This window comes from Ipomoea nil, unplaced genomic scaffold, assembly GCF_001879475.1.
Source record: "Ipomoea nil cultivar Tokyo-kokei standard unplaced genomic scaffold, Asagao_1.1 scaffold2279, whole genome shotgun sequence".
NCBI classification, from domain to species: Eukaryota; Viridiplantae; Streptophyta; class Magnoliopsida; order Solanales; family Convolvulaceae; genus Ipomoea; species Ipomoea nil.
This window is the reverse complement of record NW_017618707.1, coordinates 2,429,082-2,448,410: the sequence shown is the minus strand read 5'-3', so window position 1 is coordinate 2,448,410 and position 19,329 is coordinate 2,429,082. Positions and strand designations below refer to the sequence as shown.

Below are 19,329 nucleotides of genomic sequence, written 5' to 3'. Positions count from 1 at the left end.
AATATTTCATTTATTTTTTTTCTCTAACAAATTATGACCACAAGTTGGTTCAAACCAAACAGACACTATATAAATCAAACTGAAATATTCTAATTACAATTTAGAATCGAAACCCGATATTTAGATTTTATTAAAATCGTGAACCGGGACGGCCGGTTCATGGTCCAAACTGAAAAAAATAAAATACATTTATTGTTGAATTTAGACTATTTTAAAATAAAAAATTAAAATTTTAAAAATAAAGACGGTTCAAAATCGCTAATCGGATCTAGAACCGCCGGTTCACGGTTCAGGATCCAGTTTTTTCGATTCATAATTTTAATGAATTGAAATTAAAATATTGGGTTCTGGATCTGAATCATAACCGGAAACTTTTAATTCGATTGCTATAGTGTCTGGTTCAATTCGAATCGAACCATGGTCATCCCTATGTATACACAATAATTTATTGAAAAGGAAAAATAAATAAAATGTTTACTTTAAGGGTAGAAATGTCAATAAAATATATTAGGGGGGGGGAAAACCGCCACTTTTAAAATAATTGAGGGGACTAATGTGCTTACATAAATAATTCAAGGGGAAAAAGTACTATAAGTATATAACTCAGGGGGAAAAAGTACCATTTTCACTATGTAGAATAACATCCAAAAATGATGTCATGAGTAGAATATAATTAATAATATCGAGAATAGTCAATTTATCAATTAGTTGAGTCAACGATAAGCCATGCTGCAGCCATCACTCAATGGTTCATTGAACCTAATATCACTTTCCAAAGTCAAAACATCACACCTCACGAGTCACGCCCACGCTAAAATATAAACTTCTACAGTTCTACTAAATTCTAATTTTGATTTTTTTTTTCTAATAAAGATATTTATGATGCAGTAAGTACAAAATAATTAACTTCGTAATTTACAAAATAATAATAGTAGCTATATTAATTAACCCATGAGAAACTCACCATGTGTTCCAACCGGCAAATGACCATAAAGAAGTAAATCAATTTAAGTTGTTGATAGCTGACAACTCAAATCAAGAAAGTTAATATAAAGTCTTCACGGACAATTATAAAACTAAACCAATCCTATTATTAGAGTTATGCTACCTGAGTAGATCCATTGATCCGGTACATTAATTTAAACTACCCCAATCTATCATGTATAAATAGTAAAAATTTACATTTTCTAAGCAATCAATTAATCTTCATCAAGAGCAGTAAAACTTTGTTAAAGTACTCATTGGCTCGTTTGACAAACCTAGCTGAAAAGCTATAAGCTAGGAGCTAAAAGCTGAAAAGCTATAAGCTAGGAGTTGAAAGCTGAAAAGCTATAAGCTCGGAGCTGAAAACTGAAGAGCTGTTATGATTGAAAGTGTTTGGTAAAATTAACTTTTTGATAAGCTGATAAATATAAAAAGATTAAAAAATACATCTTCATAAAATTTAAATTAGTTTGTTTACATATTAAAATTTAACATTTTGTCTTTATAAAAAATTAACATTTTGAAATAAAACTATTAGCATAATCATGATCTAGCATCTCAGAATGAAGTACCAATATTGTTGCAAATCTAATAATAATAATAATAATAATAATAATAATAATAATAATAATAATAATAATAATAATAATAATAATAATAATATTTGCGGTGAAAGTTGCGGATAAAGAGAAAAAAGGGTTTTAATTGTGAAGGGTAAATTATGCAATTTCTTTAAAATCATAAGGATAAAGATGGAAAAAAATTAAGAAGCCGGGAGCTTATTTTAAAACACCATCTTTTCAAAATAAGCTCTTATTTTAAGCTAGAAGCTTATTTTGGAAACATTACCAAACAGAGCTTATAGCTTATTAATAGCTTAAAATAAACTATAAGTTTCTAAATAAGCTCTGCCAAAGTCAATTATGTCATTCACTCTAAGATTGTAAATATTTTTTAAAATTACAATTTTATTACTAATCTTTACTACTTTTGGATTATTAGGCCTAAACACCATTACCTAATCCTTGTGGATTGTCTAGGGTTAGAATCTCACAAATACATAAATTATACAAAAATTGTATGCAATAGTCATATCTCTAATTTTTTTCTAGAAGTCTTTAAAAGCAATTTAAACTTTGACTAATTTAAATTCTCCTCTTATTTGGGAGGTCATGCATGTTTAGTGCCACCTATGATTTTAATATTTACTAAAATTTTAAATTTAGAATGGTACATATTCTCCACACCACATAACATGCCTAACATGACAATAATGCTATGACATTTATATTTTATGTTCACATTTGAAAATTTATCATTTCTATAATTAGTCAACTTGGGTATATTTTTTTTTTGATCCGCATCAACTTGGTTATATGGATAACTAATAATTTAAATGAAAAAAAAAAAAAAAACCCTCCATTTTTTTTTCTACATACTAGAAGAAATACGAAACATAATTATAAAAATTTAAACCAAACAGAATTAGCAAGATCAACAAAAAGTAAGATACGAAGATAGATTTCACGAGGAGTTTGAAAGCCCTACTATAGAATACATTCAATCTCGATGTATAAAATTCTTGATAGCATAAAAACTAACATCCTTTGTTTTAATTATTTATTTTATATATATTTAATAATCAAATTAGGAAAAATGGTACTTTTATATGTTTATAGCATTTTTTTCCCATATGAGTTATTCATGTATCTACATTTACCTTTAATAAGTACTTCATTTATGTTTTTTCTCCAACAAATTATTCTTCCAAAGGCTGAACCCCAACCCTAAGGGCCCCCACACCCCGGCCCGACAGAGCATTTAGGAGGATGTAAATCATGGTGACTCAACTGAACATGAACCATAGAGGCTAGACCGGTGCTCACTGCGCACAAGAAGCCCCCCTCACTTTGAGAGGTTGCTCCCACACTGCCGCTGGTGAGACTCGATCTCTGGTCATTCTTCCAAAGTTTCACCTCTATGACTAGTTGAGCTACCCATGCGGGCTTCTCCAACAAATTATTGCTTATATATATGGATGACCTCATGACCATGGTTCGGTTTGAACCTAATCGGAGACGGTAGCAATTGAACCAAAACAATAAGAACGGTTCTGATTAAGATTCAGAACAAAAAAAAAAAAATGTTGAATTTAGACTATTTTTAAAAAAATAAAATTTACTAAAATAAATAAATAACTTTTAGGCATTATGCACGGGTCAAAAATCAACCCGGCTTCAAGAAAAAATATTTTATTTAATATCTTTTAGGGAAGCAATTTTCGAATAAGGTATCGGCACCTTAGTTGCCTTATCCTCAACGGAGTTCGGCGTATCATTTAATTTTTATATTTTATTCTAATAATTTAGGCCGCTTATCGCTATGGCACCTAATCCCAGCTGGAAGGCCATTAGGGAGCAATATTATACTTTCAACTATACGCAAATCAACATCAATCACAAATTTAGGAATAGTATAAGATACCTCCATAGACTTAACTCACGGATCTACAGGGCGTTTGGTTGGAAGGGAAAAATTACGTGAGAAATGAATTGCAATTCCATAGCAGATGAATTACTAGGAATAAAATGAGAATTTAAATTCCAGTGTTTGGTTTACGGAAATAGAATTACTGAGAATTTTAATTTCAATGTTTGGTATACATGGGAATTGAAAAGGAATAAGTAGTATAAAGTCCAAAATGTCAATTATTGTTGTGGTATTAATTTTAGGTTAAAAAAAAGGAGGGATAATTTGTCTCATCACTAACTTTTTTTCTTCCTAAAATCTCAGGAATTAAAATACCAGGGGGACATGGGATTTTAATTCCATAAAAATGGGGAAATTGCAATTCATTCCAACCAAACTAAGGAATTTTATGATCTTTGGAATTAAGTGGGAAGGGAATTTAAACTCCCTCCAACCAAACGCCCTGTTAGTAGGTAGAATTTGAAAGAGAATAATATGTGATCCTTAATTTTAATACATTGTCTACATAGAATTCTTCAACACTAAAAAGATATTGCATCCACTAATATAAATAAAAATGGATCGTAATAGACCAAGGTTCGAAGTTCGGCGACGGCAGTGTGGGAATTATGTCCAAAGTGGGCAGATTCCTTGTGCGTACTGACATTTGGCCCTGCCTACTAGCCCATTGACTCACCGTGATTTACATCCTCCCACATGCTCTATCGGGTCGGAGTGTGGTGGGGGGGGGGGGGGGGGTTTAGGGTTTGGGGATTTAGCCTTTTCGGGTAAAAATGGATCGCAATATTAATTTTTTCCGGACAAGCTTGTCGCAGAGTGTTCTTAGTACAACTTACTTATCTCGTGTGATTCATAGACTATTGCAAATGGATCCTAAGTGTAACTTTTCAAAGTTCGGGGGCTTAATTAACTTCTTTGGTAAAGGTCAGGGGTGTATTTGACCATTTTCTCATAAAATTAATATATAAAAATCTATCATTAAAAAATTATAATCGTGATCTTTTAAATGAGACATAGTGTTCGTTTGTAAATCTCGAATATGACTTTCAGAAGTCATTTTTTTGAATTTTCTCGTGTTTGAGTATTCAATGAAAATAAAGTCAAAAGAAAATACTCATTTTTGTCCATGGTAAGAAGGTCCAATTTTAGTTGAAAATATCTTTTTGGATTTTTAGTTGAAAGTATTTTTTAAAATTATTTATTTTCCCGTATTTATCTTCCATCTCATATAGTTTCAATCTAGTTTCTGGATTATTATTACCACCACCTGCACTAATAATAATAATAATAATAATAATAATAATAATAATAATAATAATAATATTATTATTATTATTATTATTATTATTATTATTATTATTATTATTATTATTATTATTATTATAACAATAACAAATAATATGTTCATTTTCAAGAAAATAAACTAAACAGAAAAATACAATTTCTTAATTTTTAAGCAAACAAAAAAAAAAAAAAATTCTAACCTTCTACCAAACATTAAAAAATTAAATTATTTTATGGAAAATATCATTTTTTGGAAAATATTTTCCAGTTTTCGAACAGACCCTTATATTGATATTTTTTCAAACTTTTTAAATAAAACTACATGTACGTAAATTTAATACTTTAGGTACATAAATTTGGTTAAAAAAAGTCCCTACTCTAGCTAAGTACATATATATGTTAGAAATAATTTATTCCTAACGTTGATTTATATAATAAAGATGTCACTCTTATATGAATTAAGTGGAAGACTATTAGAAATAATTTAGTCCTAACATTGATTCATATAATAAATGTTGTAATTTCATAAGGTACTCACTGATTAGTGATGTGTATAGACGAAATTACTGGGTGAAATTTCCTCCTCATTCTGTTAAAATTTAAGTTTATAAGGGTTATTATTAAAATATGTATGCTTGAAAAGGTTATGAGTTTCGGTTTACTATTCCTAAAAGGAGGATTCACATTCTTAAAGGATTTTTATTCCTAAAATAAAAAGAGGTTTGACATTCCTTTTAAAAGATGATTTGCATACAGATCAGAGAAGTGAATCAAGTAAATTTTATATTTATTTATGTTTAATTAAAAATACATGATCATGCACATTGTTTAGTTAATTGATTTGATTTACATGTAATTCATTGTTAGTTAATATATATTCACTATGTAAGTACATAAATTTGTTACAATTTATGTTATTTTTATGTGCACGCAATATTATTTTTATGTATATGAAGAATGTAATTTTTTGACAATTGCAATCCTTGCATAATATACATTAGGATTTTTAAAAAGTGATACGACTTGAAGGCATGTCACATTGTAAGGGTTGCGTTTAAGGGATAATTACATAAACTTTGATTCAGGATATAACCAATTTTTGTTTTCTTTGAAAAAAATTAGGTGACAATGTGAGAAAATTGTGAAAGAATCTTTTGGTATATTCCTACATTCCAGTCTCCAGACCTTAGTTAAGTCGTGGTTAGGACAGGAAGCGAAATTGTAGATTAACCCAAAGTCTAACTTCATTTTTCAAAGCTATAATTAAACATCGAAAGATGCCAATCACAAAAAAGGAAAATATTGAAAAGAAAGCAAAAATATAAAAGATTTGCCTTTTGTGAGTCTATTTATAGCCAGTTCATTCAGTCTTTATAGATCACTACGCCCCACCCAACTGACCCAAGGCTATTGAATATTGATCTTCTTCTTTCTTGCTTTCTTTCTTTCTACCATTTGCAGATTCAGGTATTCTTTCTTGATTTCTGGCATTCCCAGTTCTACATTTCTCAATCATCACTCACATCTGTATGCAACATATACATACACTTGCCTTGCGTGTATTTCAGTAAAGTTTTGAGCAAAATATATTGTCTTGTTTTAGCTGCATTCCCTGTTTTTATCACGAAATGTGGCTCTGAAATGGATAAGCTTATACTTATGGTCCCCATATTTTGTCTGGGTTTCGTTCAGGGCTTTAGCAGTATGTGATGCGTGTAAAACTGTAAAAAGTTGTGATCTTTAATTTGTGTGCCAAATTGCCCACTCTTTGGTGAATAGATGATTGGCATAAAGCTGTGATCTTTTGCTTATTATTCATTTTATTTTGTTGGATAGATAGTTAAAAAGTGGGTTGTGGAGTGGAGCAGACAGTGAGAAAATGGCTGCTCGAAATCTGGAGAAGATGGCCTCAATTGATGCCCAATTGAGGCTTTTGGTGCCCGGGAAGGTCTCAGAGGATGACAAGCTTGTTGAGTATGATGCTTTGCTTCTGGATCGGTTTCTTGATATTCTTCAGGACTTGCATGGAGAGAATCTCAGGGAAACGGTAATCACTTCTTAATCTTGTTTATGATTCTGGAAAGCTACTTTTTAAGTATCTTTCAGTCTTGATTTTGCTACTGAATGTGTGAATTTAGGATTATAAAAACTACAGATTTGATGGACAAATGTCACCATCTGAATTTAAATGTGTTCATACTGTTTTCTGAAGTGGGGAAAGAAAGGGGTTTGACGATACTCCGATTTGATGTTTGATGGTGAAGATTGGGGGTTTACCTAGTTTTCGTTTCAATTGAACAGTGCCCTTTGGTTATTTTATGGTAAAGATTGGATTTTTACGAGTTTTATTTAAATTGAACTGTATCAGTTATTAAGAGAAAGATCTTTGAAATGCTTCTTTTTTAGTTGGGTTTTGTATTGTCTGAGTAAAAGAAACCCATACTGGATTCGTTTTCTACTTGTAACTCGTATGTTAGTGAACTGTGAGAACAGACGATTTTGTAAATGTTTCAAACCCGAATCGTCTTTTTCCCTGATTGCAGGTCCAAGAGTGTTATGAGCTCTCAGCCGAGTATGAAGGTAGGCACGACCCCAAGAAGCTGGAGGAGCTTGGAAATGTGTTGACAAGTCTAGATCCGGGGGATTCCATCGTGATTGCAAAATCTTTCTCTCACATGCTTAACTTGGCTAACTTGGCCGAGGAGGTTCAGATTGCCTATCGTCGGAGACAGAAACTGAAGAAGGGGGATTTTGTTGACGAGAATAGTGCAATAACTGAATCCGACATTGAAGAGACCCTCAAAAGGCTTGTGGTGGACATGAAGAAGTCTCCTCAGGAAGTATTTGATGCATTGAAGAACCAGACGGTGGATCTTGTTTTAACTGCTCATCCTACGCAATCTGTCCGGAGATCATTGCTTCAAAAGCATGCAAGGTTCGATTATTTTCAAGTTTCAAATGTAGCTTGGTTCGCTTTTTTTCCTTTCTCGTATCTAACTTTATATGCATTTAGGATCCGGGATTGTTTGGCTCAGCTGTATAACAAAGACATTACACCTGATGATAAACAGGAGCTCGATGAGGCTTTGCAGAGGGAGGTAAGTAACTAAATATCTTTCCTTATTGCAATTCTTTTTTCGATTATCTTCCCCTTTCCCACAGTTCGATAAGTTCTCTCAATGGTTTCGGTTCTTGCAGATTCAAGCTGCTTTCCGCACTGATGAGATTCGAAGGACTCCTCCGACCCCCCAGGATGAAATGAGAGCGGGGATGAGCTACTTCCATGAGACGATTTGGAAGGGCGTTCCAAGGTTTTTGCGACGTGTTGACACAGCTCTTAAAAACATAGGAATTAATGAACGTGTTCCTTACAATGCCCCGTTGATTCAATTCTCCTCTTGGATGGGTGGCGATCGTGATGGTATAATCCCTAACTTTTTGATAGTTCTTCATTTAATATATGTTTATAGAAGCTAAGATATTGTTTTACCTCCCGCTTTTCATCCGGGGTTTAATGCTTACTTGCAGGAAATCCACGGGTGACTCCCGAGGTCACAAGGGATGTTTGCTTACTAGCCAAAATGATGGCAACAAACTTGTACTATTCCCAAATCGAGGATCTTATGTTTGAGGTATTCCATACATTTAAATATACATAAGATATTTTCTTCTAGACCGTGACTTTATGCTAATGCTCGTTTCCTGGCAGATGTCTATGTGGCGGTGCAATGACGAGCTTCGTGCTCGAGCAGATGAACTTCACCGGTCATCGAGGAGAGATGCAAAACACTATATAGGTAACTGGTCAAATACTAATTCCCGTCCAAACGACCAAACCTCTCCGTTGTTGGTGAAATGTCGTATGATCATCTTACTATGTCTACTAAACATAATATACTTTCGGTGTGGTGCAGAGTTTTGGAAACAAGTTCCACCAAATGAACCGTACCGTGTTATTCTTGGTGATGTGAGGGATAAACTATACCAGACTCGTGAGCGTACTCGCCAGTTGTTAGCCCACGGACACTCTGATATCCCCGAGGAGGCAACTTTCACTAATGTCGAGCAGGTTAGTATGGTCTTCCGTTTTTATGTCCTTTCCTAATTTACAAGCGTTCTAGTAATTACTACTTATAATTGCAAACACATTTCTACAATCAGCTAATGTTATCGACTAGTTATACCCTCTAATTAACCCAATCAGCTAACAGCTATCAGCTAACAACCATTTACCAAACTACATTGCTCATTAAGTTTAATAAATTTTGTGTAGTTCTTGGAGCCTCTAGAGCTGTGCTACCAATCTCTGTGTGCTTGTGGAGATCGACCCATTGCAGATGGAAGTCTGCTGGATTTTCTGAGGCAAGTTTCGACCTTTGGGCTCTCGCTGGTGAGGCTTGACATTAGGCAAGAATCGGATCGCCACACGGATGTCTTGGATGCTGTGACTACGCATTTGGAGATTGGTTCGTATCGAGAATGGTCTGAAGAGCGTAGGCAGGAGTGGCTTCTGTCTGAACTGAGTGGGAAACGGCCTCTATTTGGACCCGATCTCCCGAAAACCGAAGAGATTGCTGATGTCTTGGACACGTTACATGTCATAGCAGAGCTCCCGCCCGACTGCTTTGGGGCGTACATTATCTCTATGGCCACTGCTCCATCTGATGTGCTAGCGGTTGAGCTTCTACAGCGCGAATGCCGGGTGAAGCAGCCCCTAAGGGTGGTCCCGCTTTTCGAGAAGCTAGCGGATCTCGAGGCTGCTCCTGCTGCTGTTGCCCGCCTTTTCTCGATTGAGTGGTACAGAAACCGGATCAATGGCAAGCAAGAAGTCATGATTGGGTACTCAGACTCGGGCAAAGATGCTGGCCGCCTATCTGCTGCCTGGCAGCTATACAAGGCTCAAGAGGAGCTAGTGAAAGTCGCGAAAAAGTATGGTGTGAAGCTCACTATGTTCCACGGCAGAGGTGGCACAGTTGGACGAGGAGGCGGCCCGACTCATCTCGCTATATTGTCCCAACCACCCGACACAGTTCATGGGAATCTCCGTGTTACTGTTCAGGGCGAAGTTATTGAACAATCGTTCGGGGAGGAACACCTGTGCTTTAGGACACTCCAACGTTTCACCGCTGCTACTCTGGAGCACGGTATGCATCCACCGGTCTCTCCAAAACCTGAATGGCGTGCACTTATGGATGAAATCAGTGTCGTTGCCACCGAAGAGTACCGCTCAATAGTCTTCCAAGAACCACGCTTTGTGGAGTATTTCCGCCTTGTAAGTCTTCTTGGAAACAAATACATTATAGATTGGCAATGAGTTCTTGATTTTTATACATGTTAAGAGTCCCACATTGAAAAAATAAGAGAACATATGGGTTTATAAGGCCACGGGTTAGACTAACTAATTGTTTGGATTCAATCTTTTTAGTGTAATTTTCGATTATAACATGGTATCAGAGCCTCAGATGAATTCTCTATTTGCAGGCCACGCCTGAGCTAGAGTATGGCAGGATGAACATTGGGAGTCGGCCATCAAAGCGTAAACCAAGTGGAGGCATTGAATCCCTTAGAGCCATTCCATGGATTTTTGCGTGGACGCAAACCAGGTTCCACCTCCCCGTTTGGCTAGGTGTTGGTGCAGCGTTCAAATGTGCTATCCAAAAGGACATCAAGAACCTCAAAATGTTTCAGGAAATGTACAACGAATGGCCATTCTTTCGGGTCACCATTGATTTGGTAGAAATGGTGTTCGCCAAGGGAGATCCAGGGATAGCTGCACTGTACGACAAGCTTCTCGTCTCAAAGGATTTATGGTCATTTGGCGAGCGCTTGAGGTCCAACTACGAGGACACAAAGAGCCTTCTCCTACAGGTAATTATTTCTTCTCGCAAACTATATTGTATTACTTTACAATGAACACATACTAATTCACATAATTATTGTTCTTCAATAGATTGCTGGACATAAGGATCTTCTCGAGGGAGATCCCTACTTGAAACAGCAACTCAAGCTTCGCGATTCCTACATAACAACCTTAAATGTCTGTCAAGCTTACACCCTGAAACGCATTCGTGACCCAGACTACCATGTCACCCTGAGGCCCCACATCAGCAAAGACTATGTCGATTCCAAGCATGCTGATGAGCTCGTGAAGCTGAACCCAACGAGCGATTATGCCCCCGGGTTGGAGGACACCCTCATCTTGACCATGAAGGGTATTGCTGCTGGAATGCAGAATACAGGTTAAGCTACTTTTGTTTTTTTCCAGTTGTTTTCTGGTATAAATAACAGATGCTGTTCCTCGTCTGATTGATGAATGTTTATCAGATAATGTACTATTAAACCGCCCGGTAGAAAGCGCAACGCTTTGCTAGCATGTAATAACTATATACTGAGAGTATTTGCTGAAGAATTAAATGGTTTTGGACATGGGTATATATAGTTCACAGAACTATTTCCATATTTCCTGTTTCTTTGTTCCATAATTGTTACTGCCAACTTTCTGCATAACTTTCACGGTTTCCAACTTCCCAACAGCTTCTTAAAAATTTTGAAAAACGTAGTTGTTTCCTATTTGTGGGAATGTGACATGAAACAAACTATTTGCCTTCTTCTTTTCCTTTTGACAATCTTTACTTTTTACAATGCATAGTAGAAGTTCCCAATGTAGATAAAGAGTTCTGCTCCACTGTCCACTACATTGTGTTTCCACCAAAAAATTCAATGGCAATAGTGTTGTGCATAACTTTACATTCAACCACGCCCCATTCAAGATGACAAGAGATTCAGTTCATGCTTGTAACTACAAGGTCATAAGTTCGAATCATTACTCTTTTGGTTTGAACTGGTCGGTTATGAAAAACCTAGGCTGATTTATCTTTGTCAGCTAGGATAACAAAATGAAAGATAACGTCGGACAAGAGATTTAAAGCTGCTCTATTTCCAAAGCCAAGGATCAAACCCTTACAGGGCGTTTGGTTGGAGGGATTTTAAATTCCTTCCCACTTAATTCCCACCTAATTCCAAAGGCCATTAAATTCCGTAGTTTGGTTGGAAGGAATTGCAATTCCCCCATTTTCGTGGAATTAAAATCCCATGTCCCCCCCGGTATTTTAATTCCTAGGATTTTAAGAAGAAAAAAAAAATACTGATGAGACAAAATTACCCTTCTCTTTTTTAACCTAAAATGAATGTCTGATCTTTCCTTTTAACAACAACAATGGACATTTTGGACTTTATACTACTTATTCCCTTTCAATTCCCATGTATACCAAACATTGGAATTGAAATTCCCAGTAATTCTATTCCTGTCAACCAAACACTGGAATTTAAATTCCCACTTTATTCCCAGTAATTCAACTCCCATAGAATTACAATTCCTTTCCCACATAATTTCCCCCTCCAACCAAACGCCCTGTTAACCTTTGATTAAGAATGGATGAGTCCTTTCCACTTAACCAAATTGCTTTTTAATAGTGCATTCTGCTTTGGTTAAGGATGGATATGTCATCAAAATCATGAACATACTAACACAAACAAAGTACATAGAATAGATGACAATTTAATGTTCATCATAATATCATATATATCACATTATGCCAAGTTCAGAAAAAGATACATAGCTTGGGCCAGATCCAATTGAAGGATGGAACCTTGAAAGCAGAATGCACTATTAAAAAGCATTTTTAATGCATGCTTGCGCATGTTATTTACAATAAAAAGTTGATGTTTATTTATTTTATGTGTGTATTAAAAAAAAAGTATATTTATTTTTATTTTTTAATGTTCATCGTCATCTTTCCAAAAGCAAGAAATTGGAGCAATCAAACTCACAGTCGTTATACCCATTAGTCCCATTACCCATGGCACACTAGTATCAAAAGTATTATAATCTAACTTTCAATATGAGATCTCATTTCTAACTCACCCCCCCCCCCCCCCCCCCCCCCTTAAATTTAGAAATAAATAAATACTCCTCTAGTAAATGTGATCATTAACTATATCCATGGCAATCATAATTTTATAGCATATTTGATTTGCATAAAAAATAAATAAATAAATACTCCTCTAAAATTATTTTATTCAGATCCAAGAATTGATTCATATTGAGTGTCTTCCGTAAATAGTTTATCACTCAATTTTAAATTTATTTGACCAATTTGAGATATTTGATCAATTAAAGTAAGTGTTAATAATTTTTTAACTTACCTTATTAATGCCAATAAGGTAAAAAACGAAAAAGAGACTTGGAGTATCTTGGTATTAGTTGATTGCATTTTCTTTTTAAAAATTTAATTTACTCTTAATAGTTGTTGGTTATTGTGATGTTTTTGAGAATAAGAGCTTAATGTATTAATTCAGAACCAAGAATGTTCGCAAGAAACTGGGGTGGAACATGGAACCACTCCCCGCAACCTGACAGAGAAACGCCCTCCCTAGCTATCGCATGGGCAGCACGATTCGCAGATCGCCTAGCAAAACTAAAGATCACATCCTGTACCAAAGATGCAGCCTCTTTTACATCATCAATTAACAAACTAAAAGGAGAGTTATAAGAGGGGGAAGATAAAGCATAAAAAACAATCTGAGAATCAGTTTCCACATCAATATTCCCATAATCCAAAGTCTTGACCCAACTTAGAGCCTCCCGTATACTGACCACCTCGGCTTCTTTAACATCATACTCCCCCACATAGTTTGAGCTTTTCGCAGCAACAAGAGCCCCCGCTTCATCTCTAATAATCCAACCCATACCCATGGTGCCGTTTGAACCCATTGCGACATCGGTGTTCAGCTTCAAACGGCCCAAAGGCGGCGGCTTCCAGATCTCCTCTACAGTCTGTTGACCAGCGGGTGCATCCTCCTCATTCGCACTCTTCCAATTACTCCACATAGACAAAGCAGAAAGCAGCATCAAATCCATTGAGTACGGAACATTCCTCCACACCGAATCATTCCTACTACACTACAGTCCCCAGCAAGCCATTACAAATTTGCATAAATTATCACCATCTAAAGTACTGAGATTCTCAAAAAACCAAGCAGAGACATTACCAGTTCCGGTAGACACGACTGATAAACCAAGAGCCGCCCAAACCTTTACTGCCTCACTGCAAGTAGCAAAAAGATGCAAGGCAAATTCCTCAAACTGGTGGCACAAATGACAAGTTGTCTGGCAAGCAACACGTTTAGTTAACAATAAATCACGAGCAGGTAAACACTGAGACGCAAGCTGCCAACAAAAACTCCTCACCTTTGGGGGAACCTGTAAATTCCAAATTCTCACCCACGGGCGCGAATCATCCGCCTCCGCCACAAGCTGCCGATAGCAAGACCGCACCGTATAATTCCCTTTATAATCATCGGCCCAGTACCATGAATCTGGTGGCAATCTAGTACTCAGAGGTAGCTTCATGATAAGAGCCGCATCACGGGCATCAAACAAGTCCCGAACACAATCATAGTCCCAGCCAGTCCCATGTATATTGAGCAAAGATGAGACCGGAGCAGTTATTACCGACTCGTGTAAAGATGTTGTTACATACGGATTCAGCACATCTGGTAACCAAGGGTCCTCTCCAATCCTGGTCCCTCGGCCATCACCAATACTTCTACGACAGCCCCTTCTCAACACCTCCTTTGCCTCTAGCAACCCTCTCCAGACAAACGAAGGATTACTACCAGCGCCCGCTTGAAAGAACGAAGTGGTGGGATAATAACATGCCTTATACACACGACTTACAAAAGAATTTGTCCTCGTGAGAAGTCTCCACGCCTGCTTTCCAAGAAGAGCCAAATTCATGTCCCTGATTCTTCTAAAACCCATGCCCCCACACTTCTTAGGCAAACACAAACCATCACAGATTTTCCACCGTATCCCTTTGCCATTACCAACACACCCGGTCCACCAATACTCATTCATCATAATCTCCAGCTCCTTACAAAGACCCTTAGGTAACAGGAAAATCATCATTGCGAAAGAGAGTAAGGCTTGAATAACATTCTTTAACAAAACCTCCCTTCCTGCTCTGGACAAAAACCTGGCATTCCAGCTCCTGACCTTATTCAACAGTTTTTCATTCAGGAAGCCCAAAATCTCATTGTGATGTTTTTGTTTATTCACTTTTCGTTCAATTATAAATTTTTAATGTTTAATTATTATTATTATTAAAAATAATTGTTGAAATGATGATGATTGTGATAATAATAATAATAACAATAAGAACTTATTTTAAGTTTTATATCTAAAATTGAATATATTTTAAGTATAAATCAAATAATTTAAAATTACCTAGGTAATATGAGTATGGTAACGTTATATGACATTGTTTGGTTCAAATTATGAGATTATGTTAGTAATTTTATATTACTACAAAACTAATGTGGTGGTAATATTTAATAGGTATCTAATTACCTCCCTCTTTTTAGATAACCTAAGCTTCCCTTTCAATATTCCAAGTTTGTCATTATTAATTATCACTTATATAACAATATATATGTGTGTGTGAGAGAAAAGTGAAAACAAGTCCTTAGGAGAAAACTAAGAACCAATCTTAATCTTACATCTAAAAAAAATTGGATGGACCAGATTTGCTTTTTATATATATATATATATATATATATATATATATAAAGGGAAATGGCACTTCTTCCCCCTAAGTTATATACTTATAGCACTTTCTCACCCTGAATTATTCAAGTGGTTGTTTTTCCCCCTGAAATGTTAAATGGACATATTTACCCTTAAAATAAATATTTTAAATAAATATTTCATTTATTTCCCTTCTCCAACAAATTATGACAATAATTTGGTTCAAACCAAACAAACACTATAGCAACCAAACCGAAATATTCCAATTACAATTTAGAATCGAAACTCGATATTTAGACTTTATTAAAATCGCGAACCGGAACGGACGATTCATGTTCCGAACTGAAAAAATAAAATACATTTATTGTTGAATTTAGACTATTTAAAATAAAAAATAAAATTTTAAAATAAAGACGGTTCAAAATTGCGAACGGATCCAGCACCGCCGATTCACAGTTCAAGATCTAATTTTTTTTATTCATAATTTTAATAAATTGAAATTCAAATATTAGGTTCTAGATCTGAATCGTAACCGAAAACTTTTAATTCAATTGCTATAGTGTCCGGTTCAGTTTGATCTGAAATGTGGTCATCCCTACGTATACGCGATAATTTGTTGGAGAAGTAAAATAAATAAAATGTTTACTTTAAGAGTAGAAATGTCAATTTAATATATCAGGGGGAAAAACCACCACTTTTAGAATAATTGAGGGGGCTAATGTGCTTACCTAAATAATTGAGGAGGAAAAATGGCTATAAGTATATAACTCAGGGGGAAAAAGTGCCATTTTCTCAAAAAAAAAATGCGATGACATTTTTGTAATTATCACCAATTTTACTATGCAAACTTGAACACTGAAATCTACAATTTCGGTTAGCTAAGGAGCAGAACTGGAGTGGTCTTTACAAACCTTCCCAAGCTGAAGCAATTTCGGTCAGAGAAGCCTTGAAATGGTTGTAGGTTTTAGGTGTGGGCTCAGTTCAAGTAGAGACAGATGCTCTCCTATAGATTCAAGATCTTAATCATTTTAACTATGTTTCATCTGTTGACCTTGTTCTTGAAGATATTAGGAAACTAGCTATGAATTTTTCCAACATTAGCTTTATGTATGTTAAACGATTTGCGAACATAGCGGTCCATTTGATTGCTCGGGAATCCTGTTTTTCTGCTGTTGATTGTAGGGAGTGGTAGTTTCACCCTCCTTGTATTTCTGATGTTATCGCTCGTGAAGTTTATAAATGTATTGTATTTTTGTTATCAAAAAAAAAAAAAAAATCAATTTTCAGAATTTTCCAGATTTGTACATTTAGTACTAACATTTTGCACATTTAGTATTAATATTTTGCACATTTAGTATTAAAAGATTGCACTCGCAAAAATGTGAAAGTACATTGCACTCAAGGTTTCGATTTTAGAGTTTATGACTGTGTTTTTTTGTTTTATTTGGTTTAGTGATTCACTTTTTACTGCTTAGCATCTAGCATTTATTATTTAGATTTAAAATTTAACTTTTTTCATTGATTTTATAAAATTTATCATGTTTGCATATTTAGATGTTAAAGATTGCATATTTAAGTGTTCAAATTTGCATAGTGAAGTTGATAATAATTACGAAAATGTCACCGCGTTTATTTTAAAAATTTGATCAGAACCATCAAATTTTCACAGATATAAGGTTGAGATTTGTTCTTAGTTTTCTCCTACGAGTGTGTTCTTAAGGGATCCAAAGTGTGTGTGTGTGTGTATATATATATATATATATATATATATATATATATATATATATATATATATATATATATATTTATTTATTTATTTATTTATTTATTTATTTATTTATATATTTATATATTTATATTTGTATGCATTAATGAATGAGTTGACATTTTAATCATATATGATATGATATGGACACAAGTGAGAGGTGCAAGGGGATTTGTAGGTACACCTTACTAACAAGATGCACTAACTTCGCCTTACCCGCCAACTGAATTACAATTTCCCAACAACAATGCACAAATAAAATCAACACGTGTGCACAATTTTAAAACCCCGCACAATATGTAAGTGCATACACAATAGTATAGGTGTGCACATATGAATCTAAAGACAAAAACAACCGACAACGACTTGGCATAAATAATGACGATTTGCACACTAACAAATCAATAGTGCACGCACACGATGCTCAAATCAGTGTACACTGATGACTCTTATTTTATATCATATTTCACTCCATTCTTAATTCTCTTTTACGCTCGAATCAAAGTGTTTATCGGGTTTTCAAACTAGAAGATTGTGTTTTATACTCAGTGATGTCCAATTACACTATGATGAGCGAAAATTGAAAAGGAAGCAAAAGCAGGTCAAATTGGAGCGAAAGTATACGGGATCAAGCATACGGAAGTAAATTCGAAAAAAGACACGCAAAAGGAGCACAAGCTGAGTTCGTGATGAAAACGTACTGCCTTTTATATTTTGTGAAATAAGATGTGCTATTATTGGGTATAGAGAATAGTCATTTTGAATAATCCTCTTTAATTAACTATTTTGCCTTTGTGTAAAAAAAAAAAAAAAAAAAAAAACTATTTTGTCAATGCTGTGGCACCGGGGAGGTTGCAAGGAGACTACCTAGAGCAAGAGATCAAATGGCATGCCATTACTGTTAATGCCGATACCATCCTCAATGTTGATTTATGTATCGTGGTCTAAAAAAATTGATTGAAATGTGACACTAACATCATGCAATTATCAAAATATGATGTTGCTGAAAATTGGACGAAACTATAAAAAACACATTTGGAAAATGCGTTTTATTACATTTTCGGTCAAACATGAAACGCAAGTGGGACTTGCGTGTTTCTCGAGAAACGCATTTTTTTTTTTTTGGATATTCTCCAGCGAAGGAGAAGGCCACCAGTTTGGTTGCCTCTCCTTCACCGGAGAAGACCAAAAAAAAAAAAAACAACAATGCAAGTGAGATTTGCTTTTCTCAAGAAACACAAGTTCCACTTGCATTTCATGTTTGACCGGAAATGTGATAAAATGCATTTCCCAAACGTGTTTTTCATAGTTTCGTTCAGCAAAGTCATATTTCGGGAATTGCATGATGCTAGTGTTACATTTCAGTCCATTTCCCTCATGGTCTATTCAGTTTTTAAAGTTATTCAAATTATGAAATATTATTTCTCATTAAATAGTATTCTTTTTTTTTTTTTCCTTAATCCATTCCGGCCCTAATAAAATGGGAATTTTTATGACCTTGAACACAACTTTAATTTTCCTGAAAACCTCTGAAAAATAACAACCCAACCAAAATGCACTCACAACCATCAGCTTCAGGGCTCTCTTATACTATAAAACGCCCACAAATCCCCCATTACCAAATCGCGGAACACATCAATAGAAGAGTAGAAAAGAAGTACAGCCACCCACCAATCAATAAAACCAAACCAGGCCATCCAAGAAACCAAAAATAATGGCAAGGGTGGCTGTTGTTGCACTCATCTCCGCTCTCTCCATTCTGGCCCTCGCCACCACCTCCGTCCACGGCGCCCCCGCCGAGAAATTCACCGTCCGCGGCAAGGTCTACTGCGACACCTGCCGCGTCCAGTTCCAGACCAGAATCAGCGAGTACATGGCGGGCGTGGTTGTGCGCTTGGACTGCAAAAACACAGACAACGAGACCGTGACCTATAGCGCGGAAGGCGAGACGGGAGCCGACGGGAAGTATAATTTGAGCGTGGATAGAGAGCACGAGAACGATACGTGCGAGGTGACGGTGGTGAAGAGCCCCAAGGAGGATTGCAAGGAGACGATGGCGGGGTTGGAGAAGGCCACGGTGGTTTGCACGGAAAACGTTGGAGTGAACGGCTCCATCCGCTATGCTAACCCGCTCTTCTTCATGAAAAACAAAGCTGATGAGAGGTGCCACAAAGTCTTGGAGGAGATCAATTTCTCCTCTAATGAAAACATGATGTGA

The 19,329-nt window shown here is 35.6% G+C and overlaps 2 protein-coding genes across 4 annotated transcripts; both read left to right on the top strand.

Annotated features, from left to right (window-relative positions):
- The first annotated feature begins 6,029 nt into the window (after nt 1-6,029).
- On the top strand, nt 6,030-11,237 carry LOC109150577 (phosphoenolpyruvate carboxylase). 3 transcript variants are annotated; one of them, XM_019298519.1, is made up of 11 exons: nt 6,030-6,226; nt 6,584-6,805; nt 7,302-7,693; nt 7,772-7,856; nt 7,957-8,179; nt 8,287-8,390; nt 8,468-8,555; nt 8,673-8,827; nt 9,032-10,030; nt 10,240-10,626; nt 10,709-11,237. In XM_019298519.1, the coding sequence occupies exons 2-11, from the start codon at nt 6,638-6,640 to the stop codon at nt 11,000-11,002; spliced, it is 2,895 nt and encodes a 964-aa protein (XP_019154064.1). In that variant the 5' UTR covers nt 6,030-6,226; nt 6,584-6,637; the 3' UTR covers nt 11,003-11,237. The 3 variants fall into 3 exon arrangements, with proteins under 3 accessions (XP_019154064.1, XP_019154066.1, XP_019154065.1); XM_019298521.1 differs by having other exon boundaries at nt 6,030-6,225; nt 6,621-6,805; nt 10,709-11,058; XM_019298520.1 differs by having other exon boundaries at nt 6,030-6,225; nt 6,595-6,805; nt 10,709-11,058.
- Nucleotides 11,238-18,825: 7,588 nt separating this feature from the next.
- Nucleotides 18,826-19,329, top strand: LOC109150430 (anther-specific protein LAT52-like). Its single transcript, XM_019298339.1, has one exon. The coding sequence runs from the start codon at nt 18,826-18,828 to the stop codon at nt 19,327-19,329; it is 504 nt and encodes a 167-aa protein (XP_019153884.1).

Coding starts and splice junctions, on each gene's coding strand:
- LOC109150577 (XM_019298519.1), top strand. CDS start 6,638: ATGGCTGCTCGAAATCTGGAGAAGATGGCCTCAATTGATGCCCAATTG. Junction 8,828..9,031: donor CTTTCACTAATGTCGAGCAG/GTTAGTATGGTC, acceptor AATTTTGTGTAG/TTCTTGGAGCCTCTAGAGCT. Junction 10,627..10,708: donor CAAAGAGCCTTCTCCTACAG/GTAATTATTTCT, acceptor GTTCTTCAATAG/ATTGCTGGACATAAGGATCT.
- LOC109150430 (XM_019298339.1), top strand. CDS start 18,826: ATGGCAAGGGTGGCTGTTGTTGCACTCATCTCCGCTCTCTCCATTCTG.